This window comes from Hippoglossus stenolepis, chromosome 10, assembly GCF_022539355.2.
Source record: "Hippoglossus stenolepis isolate QCI-W04-F060 chromosome 10, HSTE1.2, whole genome shotgun sequence".
Classification (NCBI taxonomy): domain Eukaryota; kingdom Metazoa; phylum Chordata; class Actinopteri; order Pleuronectiformes; family Pleuronectidae; genus Hippoglossus; species Hippoglossus stenolepis.
Genome location: NC_061492.1, coordinates 20784130 through 20806791, shown reverse-complemented (window position 1 = coordinate 20806791; position 22662 = coordinate 20784130). Strand labels below are relative to the sequence as shown.

Here is a 22662-nt window from a genome sequence, read left to right as displayed (position 1 = left end):
ATGATCATTCCCTTTAAAATCTCTGCAATCATCTCATCGGCATTGGCTGAAATTTTGCATGTGACAAATGGATGATGATACCATATTGTGTTGCAACTTAAGCTTAAGTTTTTTATTTATTTTCCTTTTTTTTTAAAATAGTGATGTTTTAATGAAGAGATGAGTTACTTATCCAAGTTGTCTCATCAGATGTAAGGTGTAAAGCGTTGGTCTTTGCCATGTGAATGAAAATGAAGGTTCACCTGCTTAAGTTATACGGGGGAATATTCTGTTTCTGGAGAAAGCTTAATTAACACTTCATAGGTGATATTGAGAAGGAGTAAGAAATAATCACATTGGTTTTTTTATGAGTTGCATAAAGTGATGCTGTCTTATTATGCAACTGTTAATTAAATACTCTCATGTATGTCCTCCACAGCTAACACTGTGCTTTCCATGTATAAGTTAGTTACTGTTGTGGTTTTAACACTAATTGGCACAATTGAATTTTGCATAGAGAGTACTGTATGAAATATAGCCACGCTTCTAGCAATGGGTCATCATCTCCTGACGTTTTGATTTTACACAAATATTAAACGCAATTTCATTTTGATGTAAATTGCAAATTTTAACAGTTCGATGGAGACGGAGCGTGTCTCTCTGTTTCCGTTGTCTGCATGAAACTAGGAACCTACTCGTGTTTGCCCGCCTGCACAAATGCACGTTCCTCTTTCTGTCATTTTATCAACTACACATGCATGCACCCTTTTCTGCCAAACAGTTGTTCACTCTTTGTTTCTGTTCCCTTCTTATTGATTTCGATTCCACCAATGTCTTGTGTGATATTTAATTTGATGACATTTATTGTTGAGGTGTAATTGAAATCAACTTGCCAATGGCGACGATTGCAATTTATAATGGTTTCTGCGAGCATGATTTTACTTAACTTTTGTGTTTATTCATTTTGGTGTGTGTGTGTGTGTGTGTGTAATGTGGAAATCTATTTATGATGACAGCTTCTTAAGTCTTCTTTTCAACTGCCAAATATCAATTTCCAATATATGCATGTCATTAAAGAAGACATTTAAAGGTAGTTTCTATTTTGGTTTTTTTCATTAAGATGTCTGTGACAGTACAAGCAGACAGTGCTAGCTGGTTGAAGTTGATTAAGTTGTAAAAAACTGTCTCCTTAGCCATGGATGCTATTCTGTGTCAGCTAAATCTAAAATGTAACTAAGGGTTTCTCCTAGTTGTTAAATTCAACTTGACAACAGACAGATGAAATTCCTAGATCTCCATCTCAGGTAAATATATCACCTTGTGATGTCGGAGATGACTCAACTTGACTTTAATCGAACGTAAAGTAAAATTGTGTGGATCAATCTATGTTACACATCTCTTTTCCCCATCTTGTAATCTCCTCACCACTTCAGAAAGGTGTTGTCATGCTCATGATCATCAAAATAGATCATTTACACACCTTTGAGAATTCTTTGTTTTTCTCTTTGCTATTGCAGGTTTCTGTGCAGGTATCTAGTTTGGCACTTTATTTATTTGAACTTGTGTCGGTTCCGTTTATGTGTATTTAAATGTGTTGATCCCCACTTACCCTCTACTAACCTCACTCCCCTTCCTTTGTCTTACCCCAATTACCAGACCTCGAGGACCCACCAATCACGCTGACATCCCGCGCCTCTCGAATGCGTCACTCCTCCCAGAGCGACGAGGCCCCTCCCACTTCCTGTTCTGAGGTGTTCCAGGGCGGGACTTGTGACCTGGACTCCCCGGCCCTTTCATCCCTCGCAAGGAGCAGCAGTGCCTCTGACATCATGGAGCCTTTCATTGCAGAACGGGTCAAAGGTGAAGGCCCTCAGAGGGATCCCACTTCAATCCCAAACCCCCACCAGCACCAACACCACTCAACCACTCCTTCTACACTCGCAGCCAACAGCCACACAGCTCAGCTACTTCCACACTCTCCCACCTCCCCCTCTCCCACCCCTCTTACCTTCTCCAATGGTGTTGTTTCCTCGACCTCAGAGGGACAAGATGATGGTAGTGTTTACGACCAGTTCTGGCAACAGATTGGCTCTGGAAGCCGAGGTTCTAGCTCTGATTGGGTAAGCGATTGGGATTCTGCCTTTGCCATTTCATCTGAAAAGGAAACTTATGCAGAAGATGGTGAAATGAGAGCTGGGGCAGATGAGGATGATTTATTCTCCTCTATTAGGGACTACCTCACTCACAAAGGAGGTGAGAGAAAGGAGGAGGCTGGAGAGAGAGAAAGTCCTGGTCACACATTAGAGAACAGTGTTACTTTACCTGCGCCAGTGCAAACCGGTGTAGCTAGAGCACAAATAGAATCCACAGCACAGGTAGGAGAGGTGAGACAGGTGGTAAGAGACGACAGGCAAGGAAGTAAGTCAGTGAGACACAGCAGTGTGGATTCAACAGAGGAGAGTGAGGCAGAGCAGCGGAGCATCTATGAATGCCTGGAGCAGCAGTGTCAGTGGCCGACACCCAATACCAGGGGAAGTGCGAGCTTAGAAAGAACCACTGTGGAGAAAAAGGGAGGAGGAAATACAGGGAAGGCAGCAGGATGGGAAGATACATGTGACGTGGGGAGGGAAACGGGAGAAAATAAACAGATTGTAAAAGAAGCAGCAGGAAATGAGAGGCCAGTTTTAATTCAACAAGAAACTAACACAATAGAACCTAGCCTTGAATCAAACCAAACCACCCAAACTGCAGATCCAGCTAAGGTCAAGGTGCCTCGTAGTATCACCAAGAGGCAACATTCTGGGGGTGTTCATGTGAGCTTCAGGCCCTCAACTGAGTCGGTCCAGTTCCACAACCCCCTCGAGAGTAAAGAGGCTCACTGGAAAGCCCGACTGCGTCGCCTCAGTCATTTTCACACACACAGTCACTCAGCTGGGGAGAGGCCAGGGGCCGCAGCTGGGACAGGGTCAGGGGGCAAGCTGGGAGCAGGCGGAGCAGGTAAGTTTGGCTCTGTGGCTGGGATCAGCCACAGAGCAGGAGCACATGAGAAATCAGCCTCTGGGACAGTTACGGATGGCAGCGGGGTAGGGGGCACAGCAGGAGCTGGAGGGCTGGAAAACAGAGCCGGGAGTGGAGGGGACAAACAACATTCTGGATCCTATGTGGGATCCAGTCTGAGCTCTGAGGTTCATTCAGAAGCGCTATCAGGCGTTTCAGGTTCCTCAGGCGTGTCGTCAGGGGTGCGTGGGCGCTTGGGACGTTCAGCCTTGCGATCTCGAGCTTCCCGCTCCCGCTCCCAGGAGCCAGGCAGCACTTCATCACGTCACCACCAGGGAGCCCTTCTCGGTGGCGTCTATAAGACTGTGGTTCACGCTCTGTCCTCCAAACCCCGGCCCCGAGGTCAGGGGTCATCCCAAGGCTCGTCGCCACAGCGGCAGGGCCGCGCTGCCATGGGTGACGCATCGCTAAGAGACCTCTACTCCCACGTCCTGGGCTACTTTGGACGAAAGACGACCACGCCAGGTGAGGATTGCAACGAACGAAGGGCTCATAAAGGACACGACAACTGTGGAGTGACGTATACTCACAAAACACAAACATCAACAACTCTCTTCCTTTTTGGCTGTTTTTAACTGGTTTGTTATGATGGAATGATATTTTTTTTGGGCTGACACTCATCATCTTGCTACTGGACTGAAATTCAACTCCCTGTTGATGTGTTTCACCTTGAACGTAGCCCCTCCTCCAGCCTGCCTCTTGTCAAGGACCCCCTCGTCCTCCCATACCCTCCCACCTGTTCCTCTACCTGAGGAGCCCCTCCCCCCCTTTTCCTGTCTTCTTTTTTTCCTAAGGGTTTTGGGAATTTAACCTCTTCTGCCCATTTCTCCCCTTCTCCACCTCCCTCTCCTCAATTTTGCATGCCGCCTCCTCGTACCTCGTTCGCCTCCTCCCCGGACTCTGGCCCCTCTTCAGCTGTACAGAAGGAAGTGCGCCTATAGAAAATACATGGTTATACATAATATCCTGCAGTTACCCCTCAAATGGTTTATGGCATTTTACATCTTGAGAGCCTTTGCCTTGTGACATTTAGAATAAATGTGTAGATATGACAGTTGAGTTTATAAAGGTATTATTATTATAAAGTATTATTTTAGATGAGAAAACACTTAAAGATATTGTTGTAGTTCATCCTCAGACCACTAGAATGCAGCATAAGACCATATGTGAAATTCTTTATAATAACACATAGAATTTGAATGAATAAGAAAAGGCTTATAATGGTTATTTGCCATGTACACTACCACAGAGTGATGCACATTAGATTCAGCAGTTCAAATAACCTCTTTCTATTCATTCTAATTCTTTGGCTGGAAGGCAGCAGAACTGGGGTGAAATCATTTTGTTTTGATATGAGCACAGTGAGCATCACATCAGGTGAATCTGTCTCGATGTGGAAGTCACTGTTGTGCAGCCGCATTTGATCTTTTATTACTTACTTACTTCCCAACTTGTGCCAAACGGTGCCCACCAGACATTTGTGTATTTAATTGGTTTGGCTTTTGTGCCAGATATTGTGTATTTGCATCTTCATGATGTCCGCTTGTTTTAAAGTATGGGGGTCTCTCCACCCCAAGCTGTGTTCAGCTGACATTACTGACTTGATCTTTCACAAGACGCCAGCTTTCTGTAGGTTTTAGAGTGAAGAGTCCTCTTATCTGCTCTGCTGTACAGTGCTGTCAGAACTGTAGCATAGTCCACTGCAGGGTTTCTGTTGGTGTTTGTTACATGTTTGTCTCTTGGCTGGTTTCTCAGCAGCTAGATCATTGCTGGGAAGTATTAGTAGAGTTTTGAGCAGTCATCGTCAAACTACACAGGCTGAAAGCATCAGTTACAAAATGATCATGTCCAGTACGTGCATATGTTAGTAAACAGATCTACAAAGAAAAGCCTATGAAGCTGTGATGGAGGATAAAGGCTGTGTGAAATGTAAGTGTAGTGTCAGCTAACATCACAGTTAATCATGTCTATTGTGCTACTTTGTACTTAACCATAGCACCAACACTTTCAAGCTGTAGTCCCAGTTTGAAATGCATTATACCTACATGCTGGGACGTCAATAAGTATATATAAGACTTTTTTTCATACAACAGTGTCATTAGCTTAGTAGCTGCTTATCAGTTACCCGTTAGGATCTGATTTTTTACCTCAGCATATGGTACTATACAGATGTCTCATTCCTGTTGCTGTTGGTGATGACATGGCAAATAATCATGACAGTCAAATAGTCTACCAGCAGTCACAGCTAAATTCATGGTATTTAACATCTGGGCCAGAAGAGCTAACTGTGTAACAAACTAATTATACGTGTCAACATGCAGAACTGTTAAGAAGAAATGCAGGAGAAGATTCAGCTAAGTTAACCTGAGCAAAATTGGCATTTAGGCTTTGTTGCTTTAAGTTGTTAACTGTGTTTGCTCCTAACTTAATTTCTTTCTTGTGATCACTGCAGCAAGATGCTGATCCTCTAATAAGCAGTTTAAATTTAAATGATGGAAAGCTGTCTTTGCTCTGACCTTCAGGGGCTTTGTTGCACATACAATCAGGACACAAACTGATGTAACACTGCGCCTGCAGTGCAGTTTGCACGCAGCCTGTCTTGTTGTTTGGTAAGTGTTTAAGTCTAAAATCTTCAAGGAAAAATGTGCAGCAAGGTGAAATTTCCATCTGCTAAAAAGGCAGTAGAATCCGTATTTTTACTGAAGGAAATAACTAAGCTTTATTGATCAAAGTATTATATTGAACCAGGCTCTGTCAACTCCATCAGCCACAGGCTTCGGAATTAAAGATTAGTTTGTTAATCCTGCGAGCACTTTCACTGCCTCCGAGCTAACAGCACCATAACTCATAGTAACAAACCTGCTGCTTGTCCTGACCTAACAAGGTGATATTCTCTCTTGCTCTATGTGCATGATTGTGTGAATTAACTCCTGCCTTGCTTTTCTGGTGGCTGTCGATGTGCCTGCTGTCTTGTGGCTTTTTTTTTAACATCAATCTTTTGATAACCTCAAGGCCGACAGTGCAAACACAGCAGGACTGCTCTTACAATCCAGAGAAACTCTTCATCTATTCATTTGTTTCTGGATAATGTGACATTTTAAAATATTATCATATCAAGCATCAGCAGCAGTAATAATAGCAATAATCCTGCTAATGCTACATGGATGGTGTTGGAATATTACTTTCTGACCTCTTACAAATGTCACTATATCCCTAAATAAAATAACTACAAACTTAGGTAGAATTTATTAGCAAGTCATACCAGTTTACAAAATTATTTTTGTAATTTGAGCAGTTTGAGTGGACATGAACCTGTATTTGTCTCTATCATGTGTGTTATCACATTCTATCCCTCTGTATTTGTCCTCATCTTGCCTATATGTGTGTTACCATATTACCGTCATTCTTGTGCGTGTGTGTTTAGGCGTTGGTGAGACGCGAGGGTGTACTTTTGTTTTTGGCTATCATAATCAATCTGCCTTAATGTCTTGGTGTGTGTTTATGTATGTGTGTGTGTGTGTGTGTGTGTGTGTGTAGCCAATAAAGAGGAGGTGATCCAGAAAGCCCGCCCAGTCTCCAGTGATGTTGGAAGCAGCAACCCAAATTTCCCTGACCTCATGGACGAGTTCATCCAGGAGAGACTGAGGAGCAAAGGAACAGCAGTCAGTGCAACACACTTAGACACAGATTAGAGTTTGATTGACACAAATCATAGAAACTAAATACCACTGCTTCTTATTTGACACACAGGGCCGCCGTGGCAGCAGCCCAGGAAGTTTGGAGGTCCCCAGGGACCTGCCCGAGCTCCTGGAGGCTGGTCAGAGTCCCGGATCACGACCCTCGGATGATCCTCGGCCCATCGATGTTTCGGGTGTTCCCTCTGAGTGGACGTCACCTGCAAGTGCCAGCGGTTCTGATGTCATCAGCTCGGACAGCCAGTCAGACTCCTTCAATGCCTTTCAGTACTCAACCTGCAAGTTTGATAGTAAGGGACAAAGAAAGGATTCTGGATACATTTTGTATTTATTACCATGATCAGTTTGCCAAACGTTTTCTGTTGATTTTTGTCTTGTTTTACAAAATGTGTAGAATATTTATCTTTCATAGGATATAAAATAGATATTACATTAATAGAAAAGCAGACAGTGTTAATAGTAAAAAATATGTATATATCAGTTAAATTGAATCAAGGCTATTGAAGCAAAACACATCTTTTTCACTTGACAGTTTAAAAGTATCAATTATGTAGCTGTTCTTTCTTTAAAAATGAAGCCTTTTGTAACTCAGATTTTCTTGATGTGTAAGCTCTTAGTACTGTACTTTACCACTTCAGTCCTCAAACTATTGATCATTTCTAAGATTGCTGTACCCACAATCTGTGTGGCAGTACACTGCCTCAGTGGTTAGTGTGACAGCTGAGTAACTTTAGCAAGTCAATGAAACTTTACCTTCCTACTAATTCAATCTCTTTCCTAAAGATTTTACTTTCAGCTCAGAATCTTGTGGAGGAGGAGTTGGAACTGGGGGTGGAGGTCGGGGCAGCTCACTGGACCAGGACAGTCTGGGCGGGGGCGCAGCCAGCGAAGAACATGAAGTAGCTAGTTTGACAACGCTTCACATCGACTCAGAGACCAGCAGCCTCAGCCATACTGTCACTGTTACCGGTATGTCCAATCTGTAACATAAAGACTCCTCCAACTATATTTCTGTTGCTTTGTTATATATGCAAAGAGTAGCACCTTCACATTAGTGTTTTTATATCATTTAGATAGTATAATTGCCACTTATGCAATTACAATATAATTGTAATCATACGGCGATTTGAAGGGTGATGCCCTCCCCTTTAAACAAAAATACTATCTGCACTACTTGTGCAGATAGAAATAGTTAATGCTGCTAACTGAACCCGAAGTTTATATTTAACAGTCAAAATTGCCTTCTCCTTGGAAACAAAACAGAAGGAGGATGGAAGGAGGATGCCAGAATGGCAGCAAAAACAATAGGAAGACTCTTTGCTCTTTGACTCGCTGTCACTGTCAGATTTGAACATCATCAGCACCGTGAGAAATCCTAGCTGCGTTGGTGGCCATTAAAACATCCATTAAGATGTTACGATCCTCAGAAGGCAGGCAGGATTCAGCATGAGCTCAGTAAATACCACTTTTGCTTCGGGCTTTTCACACAACAAGCATGCAGTTTTAAGTGACTATTTAAGGTTCTGTTCTCTTTATATTTATATTTTCATTTTTTGGTAATGAATTTGAAACGACCTTCCTCCCTGGTAAAAATAAATATGCCCGCTGCTGATTATAATCATATGGACATTTATAAATAGTTATTCACAACACTTAAATGTTTGTATGCACTGTGATACATTTCTTTAAACTTCTATGAACACTGTACATGAGCTGTAACTTTCTCTATATTGAATTCAAGCCTGTAGAGCTGAAACTTTATTGTTTACTTTTCCTTTCCTCAACCTCCTCTGTAAATTACTCACTTATAAAACCATCTCAGAGAAACAAAAGTAGTGCATAGTGGTAAGTAGATAATGAGTGAGTTTAAATTTTTCGGTGAACTATCCTTTTAACTCTGAACTCTTGAGTTGATGAAATTTGAGATGGAAAACTTTACATTTCCAGGACAGCTGATCAGCTCAGCTCTGAATTAATGGTGTACATGGTGGGAAAAAATCATTTATGGAGCTCCCATACTGTGATTCACCATGGCAACTAGTAAATAAAGAACAGAACCTCCATTTTAATTCAGCGGAGCTAGAGAGATAATATGTGACAAAAACACAACGCAGCATCAGTGAAAGAGCTTTAGTGGGAGAAAAGAGTCACTAAGTTAACCCCATGATATTGAGCGTAGTCCACTACACTATATTATGTAGCAGCGTTTCATTTCTATAATAGATCAAGTGCTGCCATACCATTTGCTATATTCAATTTATTTAGCTGTAACCTGATGGAGACTAAGTTTGTTGAAGAAAACTTGCCATTGAGCACTTTAGGTTCACACAGTACCTCAGTCCCCAAAACCAAAACCCAGAGTTTTCACTAAACCTGCTTCATGAAACAGGCTGTTGTTCTCTGGCTCCTTCTCGTGTTCATCCTTCTTTTCTACTCGTCATGTGTGTGCCGTGTTATTTAGGTTCTGAGAGTGCCTCTCCAATGCATTCTCTTGGAGGCTCTCGGTCCCAGACGCCCTCCCCCGCTACGTTGACAGCAGAGCATGCTGATCACACACACTCCCACTCTCACACACACCTGCAGCTGGACCAGAAGCTCCACAACTCTGTCCTGCAGACCCCTGATGACCTGGGTAACACACACACCCAAACATAAGTTATTTCTACACATTTTTTTCTGCTAAAGATACAGCTGTGAATGAGCAAGACAGAGTCACTAACTGATTCATCAATTGATTTTAGAAACCAGTGAGTTTCCCAGCGAGGACTGCAGTGTGATGGCGGGTGGTTCTCTGACTGGTTGGCACGAAGATGTCGCCACTGTAATGTGGCGGAGGATGCTGGGTATCCTGGGGGACGTCAATAGCATCAAAGACCCAGAGATTCACGCTCAGGTCTTTGACTACCTGTGTGAACTGTGGCAAAACTTGGCCAAGGTAACCACTGACGATACACAACCACAACTTAACACTCACAATAAAGATTGTTGTGGTTAAAATAGACATTTCTCTTTACAGATAAGAGATAATTTGGGCATTTCTCTGGACAACCAATCATCTCCACCTCCTCCTGGTCTGATCCCTCCTCTGAGAATTCTCACCCCATGGCTCTTCAAGGTACTGACTAATCCCCATAGGTCCTCTGTTATCCATTACAGTAAGATTGTATTGTCCTATTTTTATTTAGTTACCATGATAGATAGATATTTACTTAACAACAATTCAGTGCACACAGACAGGAAGACCTGCACGATCAAGCCAGTTAACATCTTAACTTTCTTGCATATGTATGTTTTGTCTGTTCATGTCTACATTTCTTTCTGTCTGTGTTTGTGTGTTTTTCCCGCAGGCCACCATGCTGACAGAGCGTTACAAGCAGGGGAAGCTTCACGCCTATAAGCTGATCTGCAGGATCATGAAGAGACGACAAGATGTTTCCCCAAACACAGACTTTCTTACACACTTTTACAACATCATGCACCAAGGGCTGCTGCACCAAGACCAGGTAGGGTTAGGGATTACCCTGAAGCTGGTTTACTTTACCGTGAGCAACAATATAGCATTAATCACTCTTGTACTGACATGTGATGTCACTCAAGTCAGTTGGGGTTAAAGACTACAAATTAAAAAATGAAAAAAATCTCAGGGTGTAGTGTTAAAAAAAAGTTAACTTAGTAAACCTTTGTCATTTGCTCCTCACCTCTAGATACTTTAAGACATGTACAGAAGCCCGGACATTTTCCTGAAATTTCCCAGACGGGCTTTATGTGGGAATGTCAGTTGCTCTGGACATTTTCCATAACTTTTCCTGCCAGTCCCCTAGTAAAATGTCTCGAAAATATCCGAATGATGCCAAGTGATGATAATACAACAGGACATTTCCTGAAAATATTCACAGTGAAAGAGTGCGCGTTGATGATGTTTCTATCATGTGATCGATGTAAAACTGGAAGAATACAAATATCTCAGGATGAAAAAGTGGTGTCATACATGTAGAAGAAGCTGATGATGTGCTGTAAACATGAACATGTGATTTCCACAGTGGAATTTCTGAAAACAGCTTAAGTTTGCAGTTCTATTTTACATTAGCTGCCACTTGAAGAACACACCAGAATCTGTTGGTGGGGGATTTGCATTGTGGGTAATGTAGGCACAAGGATTTAACAAGGAACAACAATGTATGGAATACAAAACACTTTATTTGAAAATACTTTGAAACTAACTTGTATCATAGGGCTTAACAAGGTGCGACATCCTCTGTCCTTAACACTCCCTGATTATATGTACTTTAGCTTTAGTTCCTATAATTATAAGAGTGTGTAGTTAAAAACCTTTATTTTTCAGGATATTGTGAACACCATTATCAAGCACTGCAGTCCCAGGTTCTTCAGTATCGGTCTGCCAGGAGCCACCATGCTGATTCTGGACTTCATCATTGCAGCTTCTAGAGTTACAGCCTGCTCCTCACTCAATGTAAGACACTAATTAAATTTAATAAAATTTCATGTAATTAGTCAGTCCAAACAAAGTGTTGCACACCTGTATACCACACACGATGATACGCATATGTGTTTCTCCCTTTTTCTTATTTAATTAGCTTTTCTATCTTTTTCTCCTCTTTTCTTTTTGCCCTCCCTTCTTCCTCCTCTCCAGGCTCCAAGAGTAGAGGCTCAGATCCTCCTCGGATCTCTTGTGTGTTTTCCCAACTTTTATGGGGAGCTTCCAGCCCTCCATCCCACCACAGCTGATGTGGTTCTTACCAAGTTCCCTGATGTCAAGGTCAGTGGAGGAAGTAGTAGCTCGGGCATGACGGGTAGTTGGTAGGCTTAGCATTAACCATATGTTTTTGACATTCTAAGAAGACAAGTTAGTTTGATCTGGGACAAGGTATCATCTTTCTAAACTTTGTCATAAATTACAGTGGAAGTGGCAAAAGAGAGGAAAAATAGAACTTATCTAATTAGCTCCCACTTAAATTAGTTTATCCTTCCTCAGAATAATCACAGACTGACTTTAATGTCCATGTTAATGTTAAAAAGTTTGTGCCAATAAGCAGGAGCTTCTGCTGCAGTAAATCAAAACATGTCAGTTTACCACCAAAACACAGGCTCAGACACTTACCTACTTTGTGTAAAATCCAGGTAAGTCCAAACCTTGTCACACATATCTGCTGAGCGTCCATGGGGGGTCTCAGAGGCAAACTAATAGCTTAATTTCTCATCAGTCATTCTTGTTAGAGTCCAGAGCTATGGGAGTAATGTTGTTATCATTGTTGTTGTTGCTGTGTAAACAGTTAATGCCATGCACGGCAGCACCTGAGGCCTGCCCACTGTTTTTTTTTTACAAAGCATCAACTTGTTTTGAATCACTAAGCGGTCATTAGCACTGACTGGATGGATGGGACCAGATGAGTGTGTGAACGTGTGGGGGGTTAGGAGACACACCTGTACAGTGATTACATGTCCACATTAAGTGTGGCATGTGTGTATTATGTATATTAACATTACATCTGTTCTCAAGAATCGTTTTTCTTATTACCTGAAAAACAATTAGTCTTAAAGCACACAGTGAGTCTTTTCATTATACCTGGAGTAACAAATAACATGCAGATATAAATATACACGTAACCAGTCGTATGTTTTGTGTATTCTTTGTTTTTTAGGAGCACATTATCAAAACCATTCTGACGTCTGCCAGGGACGAACCTTCTGCTCCTGCTAGGTAAATTGTGTGTGTGTGTGTGTTTGAGAGTGTGTGAGAGAGAGAAAACCTCTTTTAATAAAAATATAATTAAAATTATAGTTTATATAATTTCACTTTTGTATTTTAGTGCACATTTTTATCTTAAATCAAGTGACGAAAATACAAATAGGTTGATCACTCATTGATGATATAATGTAATAATGTTACAGCACAACATAGTATTTATTTTACTGCTTGCTGTCATCTTGTGAACAAGACATCTTAAGAACATTCTTGCACTTGGATCCAAAGATGAGCTGATTAGATTTTGCCAGTCAAAGGTCAAGGTCATGGTGACCTCATGTTCTTGCAAACATGATATATCAGGAACACCTATAGGGAATTTCATTACATTTGGATGAAATATTCACTAAGACTCAAGGATGACCTGATTAGAATTTGGAGGTCAAAGATCAAGGTCACTGCGACCGTAGTTGGACTCAAATATTAATTGAATAGAATTCAGTGGTTAAAGGTTAAAGGTTAAAGGTCAAAGTTCACGTTGACCTTATATGAGTCTGGAAAAAAGGTATGTAGACTGAAACTGTACTGGTCGGCGGAGGCATACAACCACAGGTCAGTAATTTGTTGTCTTTGTGCATATATTTACTACCCAAGCAGTGTTTACATGATGTCCAAAATGGCTAAACTTACAGAATTTGTAAGAACCGTTACAATGTGTATAGCAGCAGCATGTGTTCATCGGTTGCTCTCACTCTGTTTGTCTTGTCAGGTGTGTGGCTTTGTGCAGTCTGGGTGTCTGGCTTTGTGAAGAGCTGGCTCACGGGACTCAACATCCACAGATTAAAGATGCTCTCAACGTCCTCTGTGTCACTCTGAAGGTCTGTCACAACTCTGTACTACTTTAAAAAGCTGTGGTTACATATCACACCCAGCCTCTAAAGCCCAGCTGAGCTCCAAACACAAACTAACAGTTGTTAATCCCCCCCCTACCGACCATGGTACTGTCTCTGTCCATGACTGTGATCCAGTGAAATAAGACCAAAGCAATTACTCTGAATCAAACAGGCTGTTTTCACACTGATCTGCACAACACAGTGTCTGAACATCTGTTCTTCTTCTGGCTGGATGCATAATTAGGCTTTGTATAATTTAAAAACATTATCATCATTCATTGGGCAATTCATCCAAGATATAAAGCAAGTTTAGTATCTAAATCTACATTCAAAAAATCCTACTCAGCTCTGTATTACCCCTGCAAATGATTTGTTAAAACCAGATCTGCAGGGTTAATTCAATATCTGTAGTTTTTTTTACTTTAATTGGAAAGCACAGACACAAGGATTAAAACTGAATTGAGTGGTGACATTACTGGTTAAAACCATAATGATGGTAATTTTGATTGCAACAACACACTGAATGAATACTGGACAGTCAGGTTGTGGATGTGTTAAACATGGCGGGCAGCGAGCGGCCAAAAGTATGATGGAAAACATTGCTGGAGATGATTGTTAGTGTTGGTAAAATTGCCTCAGTTGGTATTGTCTGTTTCAGGCCAATAGACTGGGAGGCCTGTGGATCAGAATGATACTGTCCAACATTTACTGTCTCATCCATGTCCAAGTGGCTCTAGACGGACACAAACAAACATGCATACCTTTTCCACCTTGGAATCCCCAGTTTGTGTATCGGCAGCCAATGGCCTGCTAAGACACACACACACACACACACACACACACACACACACACACACACACACACACACACACACACACACACACACACACACACACACACACACACACACACACACACACACACACACACACACACACACACACACACACACACGTACACACACACACACACTGTATACACACAAACACATCTTGTCCACTTTTGAATCTGTTGCCTTCATACCAGCCACCACTAGCATCAGCCATGTGCGCTGTGGCATGCACACTCGATTACAGACACATGCAGTAAAATGGAGGGATTATCATATTTTAATGCAGAGCCACTTCTTTCTGTTGTCCTCCTTCCCTTTCATCTGGAAGCATTATTTTTGTAGAGGCTGATCCTTATTATACTAATATGTACATTTCCTAACACAACATACACTTTTTACAGTCGTAGATGTAAAAAAAACAAGGAAAGAAAGGAACTATTAGACACACTACAATTGATAATTAAAAAAGTAATGATAAAGCATCCAAGGTAATGTGTACACTGTTCTGTAGCATATTAGAAATGAAGAAAAAAAAAAGTCAACACTAAAGCCAAACAAGACAGCGAGGTGAGAGAACTTTGCGTTTGTGATGTCGAACAAAAAACAGAAAGGCAAACTACTGGCAATGGGGGTTTACCCACATTTTAATAACATGCTTATACCCTGTACTTAAAAAAGTACATTCTTTCACCACATATAAATATGAAATTATCCAAAGATGCTGAGTTAACCTGAATTATGTGTGTTTTATCTCCCAGTACCCCAACAAGAGTGTAGCACTGGTGGCGTCGGACATCCTTCACCTTCTGATCAGTTACGTGGATCATCTTCAGAAATTCCCCCCTGACACTCCAAAGAAGATCGTAGAGGTGAGACATGAACGACTTTACCTCTGAACAAATTATGGAATATTTCTAAATACTTGATTTAATTTTTATCAAGTTACCCTCAGAATGTCCACACTTCCTGATGAATTAAACTGTACTTTGTAAAGCTGCGATCTTAGAAAATCAAGAATATGTTTAAATACACCAAGTTGTTGTAGCAGTCGTGACAGTTTTAACAAACTTGATTACATTTTTCTCAGATTTTGATTGCAACCATCACGTGCTTGCTGCCTACTACCGAGTCTTCTCCTCATGAACTTGACAAGAGGGTAAGACACACATACAAAAATGTATTTCTCAAAATATTACTCACTTTGCTTAGAAAGTAACCTGGTATCACATTGTCTTATCACAATGCTTGTTTGTTGCAGCTGGTAGTTTCCCTGCTGTTGTGTCTGTTGGACTGGGTGATGGCTCTGTCTCCAAAGATTCTCCTTCAGCCCGTTCAAACTCGAAGTCCTCCGGAAAGGGACCAGCCCGTCAAGACTCTGCTCAGCTGTATTTATAAGGTGTGTGAGTGTGTGTGAAGGTAACATGGCTCCTAACATTATTATCCCTAATAATGTTCATGCATTCTTTAGAAGCTGGTCATCACAGAAAGTTCAACATCACTTTCACTAAAACATGACACGTTGAAAATAAGTGATTTTAACAAAACAACATGATGTAAGTGTCATTGCATTAGTTTTCACTATATACTGTATGTTACTTTTTGTTATATTTGGGTGTGTTTTTCATATAAGGCATTATATATTTGTTTCTAGTGCAGCCAACATGGATTTTACCATTTCATTTATGTACCAAATACAGTATAAACTGAAAATGAGGCAAAATGGATTCAAGTCAAAGGGTACTTTCACAGATCAGACCATGGTTCATGTCTTTGTTACGTTATTTACATTTGATCAAGATAATTTTGGTTTCATGTTTAAAATTTAAGGAGCAGACTAAATACTTTTGTATGACAGATGTACACCCTGTTGCCATCATTTATGTGGGCTTCCTATACTTGACATTGATTGGTTTGACGATGTGCGCACATCTGACATCAGCGTGTTGCCAATGCGGCAGGTAGTAGTCTTTCCGTTTTAATCAAGAATATTAATGAACTGGTTTGTTTTGTTAATTGCCAACGTGATATCATTATGGTATTACTAGCAGCATCATCAACTTCAGGCGCAGTGCTCGAAACTAGTTTGAATGTACGACATCCTTGTCAGTTAAACATAACATCGTCATCCTGCTCGCCGCTTCTGCTTCTTTGTCTTCTTCAAATGTTTAATGTTGTCTCAGCTTGGTTGGACTGAAAGTCTGAACTTTAAAAAACTAAAGTTTTTCACATTGCAAGTGAACTGAACCATGGTTCAGTTTAATCTGGTCCGAGACTAAACTGTGACGTCAGGGGGTACAGACTCAACACGGTAGGTGTGAAAGCGCCCCTACATCAGCAACCAGTAAAACCTTTTCTTTTAATCTGTGTCTAGGTATTGCACGGTTGTGTGTATGGAGCACAGTCTTTCAACAGTCCTAAGTATTACCCACTGCAGCTGTCAGACCTGTTGAGTGCAGACTACGACCCCTTCCTGCCGCTAGAGAGTCTCAGAGAACCAGAGCCCCTGCACAGCCCAGACTCAGAGCGATCCAGCAAACTACAGCCTGTCACTGAAGGTAATTTACATGACACACAACTTAAGAACATGCTGTGACCATCATTTGGTGTTCATCACTGATTTCCAAGAAGCAAGCATGTAAATATATACATTTGTTATTCATTCATTTGCTGCTTATATACAGTCCATATCAGCATGCACACACACGCAGAGACAAACTCTGGACAAAATGACCCAGAGTTCTCCACCAGCCACTGCCAATCACTGAAGATATAAGACGGTAGCGGTATATGTATGCAAGCGCAACAGTCTTCATCCGTGTGAGACTGTGTATTGTCCCCTGCTGTGGTCGACCAGGACACAGTGTCTAATGACTGGAGCACCCTCATAGACCATGCTTCTCTTCTCTTCTCTTCTCTCATCTTCTCCTCTTGTCTCCTTACATCTTGTCTCTTCTCCTTCTTTTTTACTCCTTTCATGTTCACGTTATTCCTTTTTCTTTTTTTTTTCTCCTTTTGAGGTCTCCTGAGGTTTAGGAGTCATTGAAAGTGTCTGGTCAATACATATCTGTACTCTACACATAGGCTTGTCAATAAGGAGCTGTTGGAAAGTGTGTGTCACAGTGTGTGTGTAATGATGTTGATTAGCCAGGATCTGCTGGCAGCACAGTGTGTGATGGCATTGGCTTCTCCTCAGCATGGGGCAAACTATGTACAAGCTGCTTGTGTGTTTGTATCTTTACCTGGTGTTTTAGGTTAAATCCTGAAGTTTTTGTAACTTAGAGTTGAACTATCAAGTCTTAGAAACAATTACAACTTTTAGCCTTACCCTAAAAATCTGAAAACATAGGAATGAACTGTAAACTTTTCATATCTAGAAGCTGGAAAGTATTTTTCACAACTGTATCCTTGTCATACTATATGTCCTCTTTCCTGTTCTCTCTGCAGTTCGTAGCCGTATTCAGCAGGGCCTGGTTTCCATCGCAGCCAGAACAGTTATCACCCACCTGGTTAACCACCTCGGGCATTATCCCATGTCCGGAGGGCCGGCTACACTGTCCAGTCAGGTACTTTTTGACAATAAATTGAGTTTGAACCTAAAAAGTAGTAGGTTTTTAAGAGCATTCCCTGAGGACATTAGTGGACGGGTCAGGTTGGGAATAGAGGATGAAGAAGACATGAGAGAATTTGTCAGTAGTCTGCCAACAAATACAGAATACAAACACTTACAGGTTTAATTCAATTCAATTTTATTTGTATAGCACCCAATCACAACACATGTTACATAATAGGGGACACCAGGGACATTCACCATCTTGTCCTATATTCTAAAATAATACTTCCATATATCTCAAGGCACTCTACATAATAATTAGACCTTACACAATTACAGTTAATCAATGTGATCCACACTCTTGCTACTACTGTTTACTTGTGCAATGCCTCATTTGGTGGAAAAGGGCTTCGTATATGGAGATATTGACTTGACTGAGGTTTCTAAAAACCCAAAAACTTTTGAGTACATCAAATCTTGGCATTTTGCTGGACCTACATTGTGGGCTATTTTTTCTTAGGTGTGTGAAAACCAAGACAACCCGTTCTGTGAGAGTGCTGACCTGGGACCAGAACTTTTCCATTCCCCAAACCTGCAGTTCCTGGTTCTGAATGGGTCCACACTGCTCTCTGTGCTTCAGGTAAACTCAACCGAAAGAAAGTTGCCCTGAGAAAATGTCAAGCTTTGTGTTTTCAAGTTTATACAACTTTTTGTCTGCAAGACATACCTCAGATCAAACCTAAAAGGCACCCGGTGATAGTGAAGATTACTCCTTTATTAAATGTTGGCAAGGATTTGCTTTACTTGATTCTTAATGCTTACATAGCAATTCATTATAAAAATATTTTCTGTTTCAATAACCCAGTAATTACTATTATTACTATTATTATTACTACAGAATGTAGCGGTAACTTTTCTAGAAGACAACACTAAAATATTCAAACACCCAGGCCACACTGGCTGCCTGAGCGGCTTACGTGTGTCCCGTAGCGTCATGCTTTCCTCTCGGCAACCATGTTATCGAGTAAGAGCAGCCACACTGCCTGTGTGAGCAGTGTGTGTCAGCCGCTCTCTTGCACATGAGCTGCGCTGCTCTTCAGAGTTCTTGCCTATTTTCTCTGTGTACCGTGCGTGGTTGACATCTTTCACCACAGTTTCAATGTCTATCCGTTGAATATGTCCCAAACGTAAATATCTGTCTGTGTATTATTTTTAAGCCCCCTTTTTTCTGGCTCCACTATTTCTGATATTTTAACTTTTCATCGTGCACTAAGCCACCCAAACCAAACTTTATTAAGGATTCAAGTCTTTGATATTCTATGATTTGGCATAGGAATACTAGGTACAATGAAAAATACATTTACTTTCTTACTTACCATGAATATGACCTAAATCTGTAATGTTTTTTATGAGAGGCATTTTGTTTTCAGGTTGTCCCTCCGTCCATCTTATACTTGTGAACACAATAGCTTAAGAATACATTGAGGGAGTTTCTTCAAATTTGGTTCAAATATTTATTTGGACTCAAGGATGAACTGATTAGATTTTGGTAGTTGACGGTCAAGGTCACTGTGACCTCACAAAGCACATGTTCTGCTTTGTGAATGTAATATCCAAGGAATCTTAAAGTTTGGCACACATGTTCACTTGGACTCAAAGATTAAGTGATTACATTACATTGGTCAAAGGTCACAGTGACCTTATATGAATCTGTAAAAAAAAATTGTAGAAATATGTACATGGAAACTACTGGTTGGCCGAGGCATACAACCAAAGTGCAGTAATTCTAGTTATTAAGTATATTTCAGATTGACAATCTACCAGTTTCAAAAGGAAAAACCAAAGAGTGAAACAGTTTTTAAGAAGGTTTGAGGCAAATTGTGTGTAATGTGTTGGGGTGATTTCTTAAATAACTGGAGAATCTACTGTTGACTTCCTCTGGTTCTTAGATCCGGTCAGAGTCTGGTGTACCAGGGGGAGGAATGACAGCTGGTCTGTCCTCTGCTCCTGCTTGTGTTCGTGTGATCATCCGCGATGTAGCCGGAAAACACTCCTGGGACTCTGCTGTTCTCTACGGCCCTCCGTTGTGTTCCCCAGCCAGCCCACCGCATACAATTTTAACACACACACAGTCATCTCACAGTTCAAATGTTCATACACGCAACTCACCGGGAGGTCTGCCGAAAAAGATGGAGGTAAAGAGAGAAGACAGCGTAGAGGAGGAGCAAGAGGAAAGAGAGGCAGAGGAGGGAGAAAGTGCGATGGAAGGTGAACGGCAAGAGTTTCAGGCAGAGGGGGAGGAGGAAGGAGAGGAGAGGAAAGTAAGTGAGGAGGAAAAGGAAGAAGGGAGAGATGGGGAGGACGGGGAGCAGGAGGAGGAGGAGGAGAATGAGCACAGAATGGAGGGGGAGGAGGATCCTGGGGACTGTGCCTTGGAACAATTTCTAGCTCCGCCATTGGCTAAACGTGTGTGTCGGGAGGCGGTGCCAGGATGGGATTCACTGAGAGAAGGTGATGATGCTCTGGATGAAATGCTGCAGTATCTGGGATACTCAAGTCCTGAGTGTCTACAGAGAGCAGGTACACACACACACACAGATTAAAACAAATTCTAATCTGAGTTGTCCCTCATTCGGTTTATAACAGAGGAACATCCATCCATAATGACATTACACAGCAACCTGAAGCTCTTAAGGAAACAAAACACCAAATCTGATAAACTGCTCATTTTGTCTTCTGATTGGTCCCCACAGGCATGCCGCTCAACATCCCTGCCCCTCCTCCAGCTTGTGTTTCGGAAAAGCAGGAGAACGATGTGATCAATGCCATCCTAAAGCAGTGTGCTGCTGAGAGAGAATTCGTCTTTCACGTGTGTGGTGTTCATATTCATTTGAGTAGAATGTATTAAACCAGTTAATTCCTGTATTTTCTATGCAGAACCAGCAAGTGTATAATCAGTGCATAGTGTCTCGGCTCGTACTACTCAGCAGTAACATGAGGTTTCAAGACCACTTGCTGTGAACAATAGTGAGGATTTCTTCCATTTCCAGTAGGGAAAGTGTATTGGTATCCTGGTTATGAGGCTTATCCTGGGTTTAATCATATTGGGGATATGGTGTTTACATGGAACATTGAGAAATGCCATTATTCATATCCCTGTATACATGATATACAAGTATCCCAGTTACTCACAACTGTGTGTTTTTTGATGTTTAATATTACCATTGTTACAAGTTACAGTTTTGATTCCTGTATGGTGGCTGTATAGAAAATGAGGTGGCCCATTTTAAAGTGCCAACACCATGTTACAGATTTGGCTTATCCACCTTATTGCCAGCAATGGGAGATGAGAACAACAGCAAATCATAAACATGTCCTCCACTTTGGCCGGCATCAAAGCCACATCTGTGCAGGTAGTCGGCAGTGGTCAGAGACCGGGATAAAATACATGTAGCAGTGTCCTGGTTAGGGAGTATTTTAGCTTGTAAAATCGTGTTCCTGACAACCAGGACACTGAAATCGGGATATGATGTTTACGTGATTAAACACAAAAGTGGCATACTTCAAAAACCCATTAATAACCAGGATACTAATGCACATGTAACAGCAGTCAATGATGATGGATTCCATTTAGCTGCTTCAGTTTCAGGATGCTGGTATTGCTCATGCTGGCTCACTGTCACAGAAAACGTTATCTTACATAGCACTAACAAGACGAGTCATTTTCCTACAATGACGAGACAAATATCTGCTGTGATCAGAGCAAAGAGCTGCACTGTATGAAGCTGTAATACATCAAATAAGGCGCCTGTATATCAGCTAGCTGCTGTGTTTACCAGTTTGTACGAGTAGTTGGCAGAAAAATATTGTACAGACAAATGTCACAATGTTTCGATATTTCTGCTTTCATGTTAAATTCTTTAATCTGATCGTACTTTATTATGTGTTGATATTTTAAGTAACAACATTTAATTTGAAACAATCACCCAGGTCTTTATTCTTTGCCTTTACACTTTTATAACATTTTCTGTTCAGTTTGCATTATTTTTTTCTGTCCAATTTTTGTATCGTATTAAAGTGAAACGTTGGATGTTTCAGAGAGGTGAGGAGATGAACATGAGAGCAGTGCAGCAGACTGAACCAGAGACCCAGACACCACAGTCAGCCTTCTACTACTGCAGACTACTCATCAACATACTGGGACTCAACTCCTGGGAGAAGAGGTGAGACCAGACACAGACACACAAGAGCCCAAATTAAAATCAATAACAATATACAATGGGGTGTGTGTGCACGCTCTTGTACAGCTATCTTTGTGAGGACCAGTTTGAGTCTACAACCTAGGACATTTTGGGAAAGTGTGGACCTTTTATCCAGTCCTCACTTTGTGACCCCCCCCCCACCCTTTAATGGACTGTTTGGGGGTTAAGACTTTGTTTTAGGGTTAGAATTAGGTTTGGGTTAGGCATTTAGTTTCGATGATTAGGGTAAGGGGCTAGGGAATGCATTTTGCCCATGAGTATCCTCACTAAGATAGCTGTACAAACGTGTGTGTGTGAGTGAGTGAGTCTTCAGTTTGCTTCAGTTTGCTTCAAACTTTATCAGAATAAAAAACATTAAATTAACAAAACTTGGACTTAATTAATATGGTTTTCTACAAAGTCGTTGCTGTAATCCATAGCCTAATGGTTGCTGTCAGACATGTGGGGAGTCCTTTATTCATTTTTTTTTGTCTCCTCTCGAACAAATCAAATGCTTGTTGAATGGAAATGAGACAAAAACTCACAGCATTTTTTACTAATTAGACACTATTCACATGGCACATTTCATCTTCTCAATGACTCTGGGTTAATATACACCATGTCAAGGCATCACTTTAAATGTGTCTGGCCAGCTAATGGACACTCATCTCTCCTTATGCTTTATCCAGGGAATTACACCGCCTGCATTC

General features: G+C 41.3%; 1 protein-coding gene across 7 annotated transcripts in view; it reads left to right on the top strand.

Moving 5' to 3' along the window:
* ralgapa1 (Ral GTPase activating protein catalytic subunit alpha 1) overlaps positions 1-22662 on the top strand; it is a 75030-nt gene that overhangs the window by 15828 nt on the left and 36540 nt on the right. For 3 of the 7 annotated variants that reach the window (XM_047341578.1, XM_047341579.1, XM_047341580.1), the window contains exons 19-39: positions 1636-3501; positions 6574-6698; positions 6787-7021; positions 7515-7700; positions 9193-9363; positions 9473-9666; positions 9748-9846; positions 10079-10234; positions 11074-11202; positions 11383-11508; positions 12392-12450; positions 13205-13313; positions 14920-15030; positions 15249-15317; positions 15420-15557; positions 16533-16716; positions 17606-17724; positions 18232-18351; positions 19661-20291; positions 20465-20580; positions 21810-21934. In XM_047341578.1, the coding sequence (XP_047197534.1) occupies positions 1636-3501; positions 6574-6698; positions 6787-7021; positions 7515-7700; positions 9193-9363; positions 9473-9666; positions 9748-9846; positions 10079-10234; positions 11074-11202; positions 11383-11508; positions 12392-12450; positions 13205-13313; positions 14920-15030; positions 15249-15317; positions 15420-15557; positions 16533-16716; positions 17606-17724; positions 18232-18351; positions 19661-20291; positions 20465-20580; positions 21810-21934 (5068 nt within the window). The remainder of the gene's footprint in view (positions 1-1635; positions 3502-6573; positions 6699-6786; positions 7022-7514; positions 7701-9192; positions 9364-9472; positions 9667-9747; positions 9847-10078; positions 10235-11073; positions 11203-11382; positions 11509-12391; positions 12451-13204; positions 13314-14919; positions 15031-15248; positions 15318-15419; positions 15558-16532; positions 16717-17605; positions 17725-18231; positions 18352-19660; positions 20292-20464; positions 20581-21809; positions 21935-22662) is intronic. The other 4 variants (XM_047341581.1, XM_047341582.1, XM_047341584.1 and 1 more) reach the window with 2 other exon arrangements.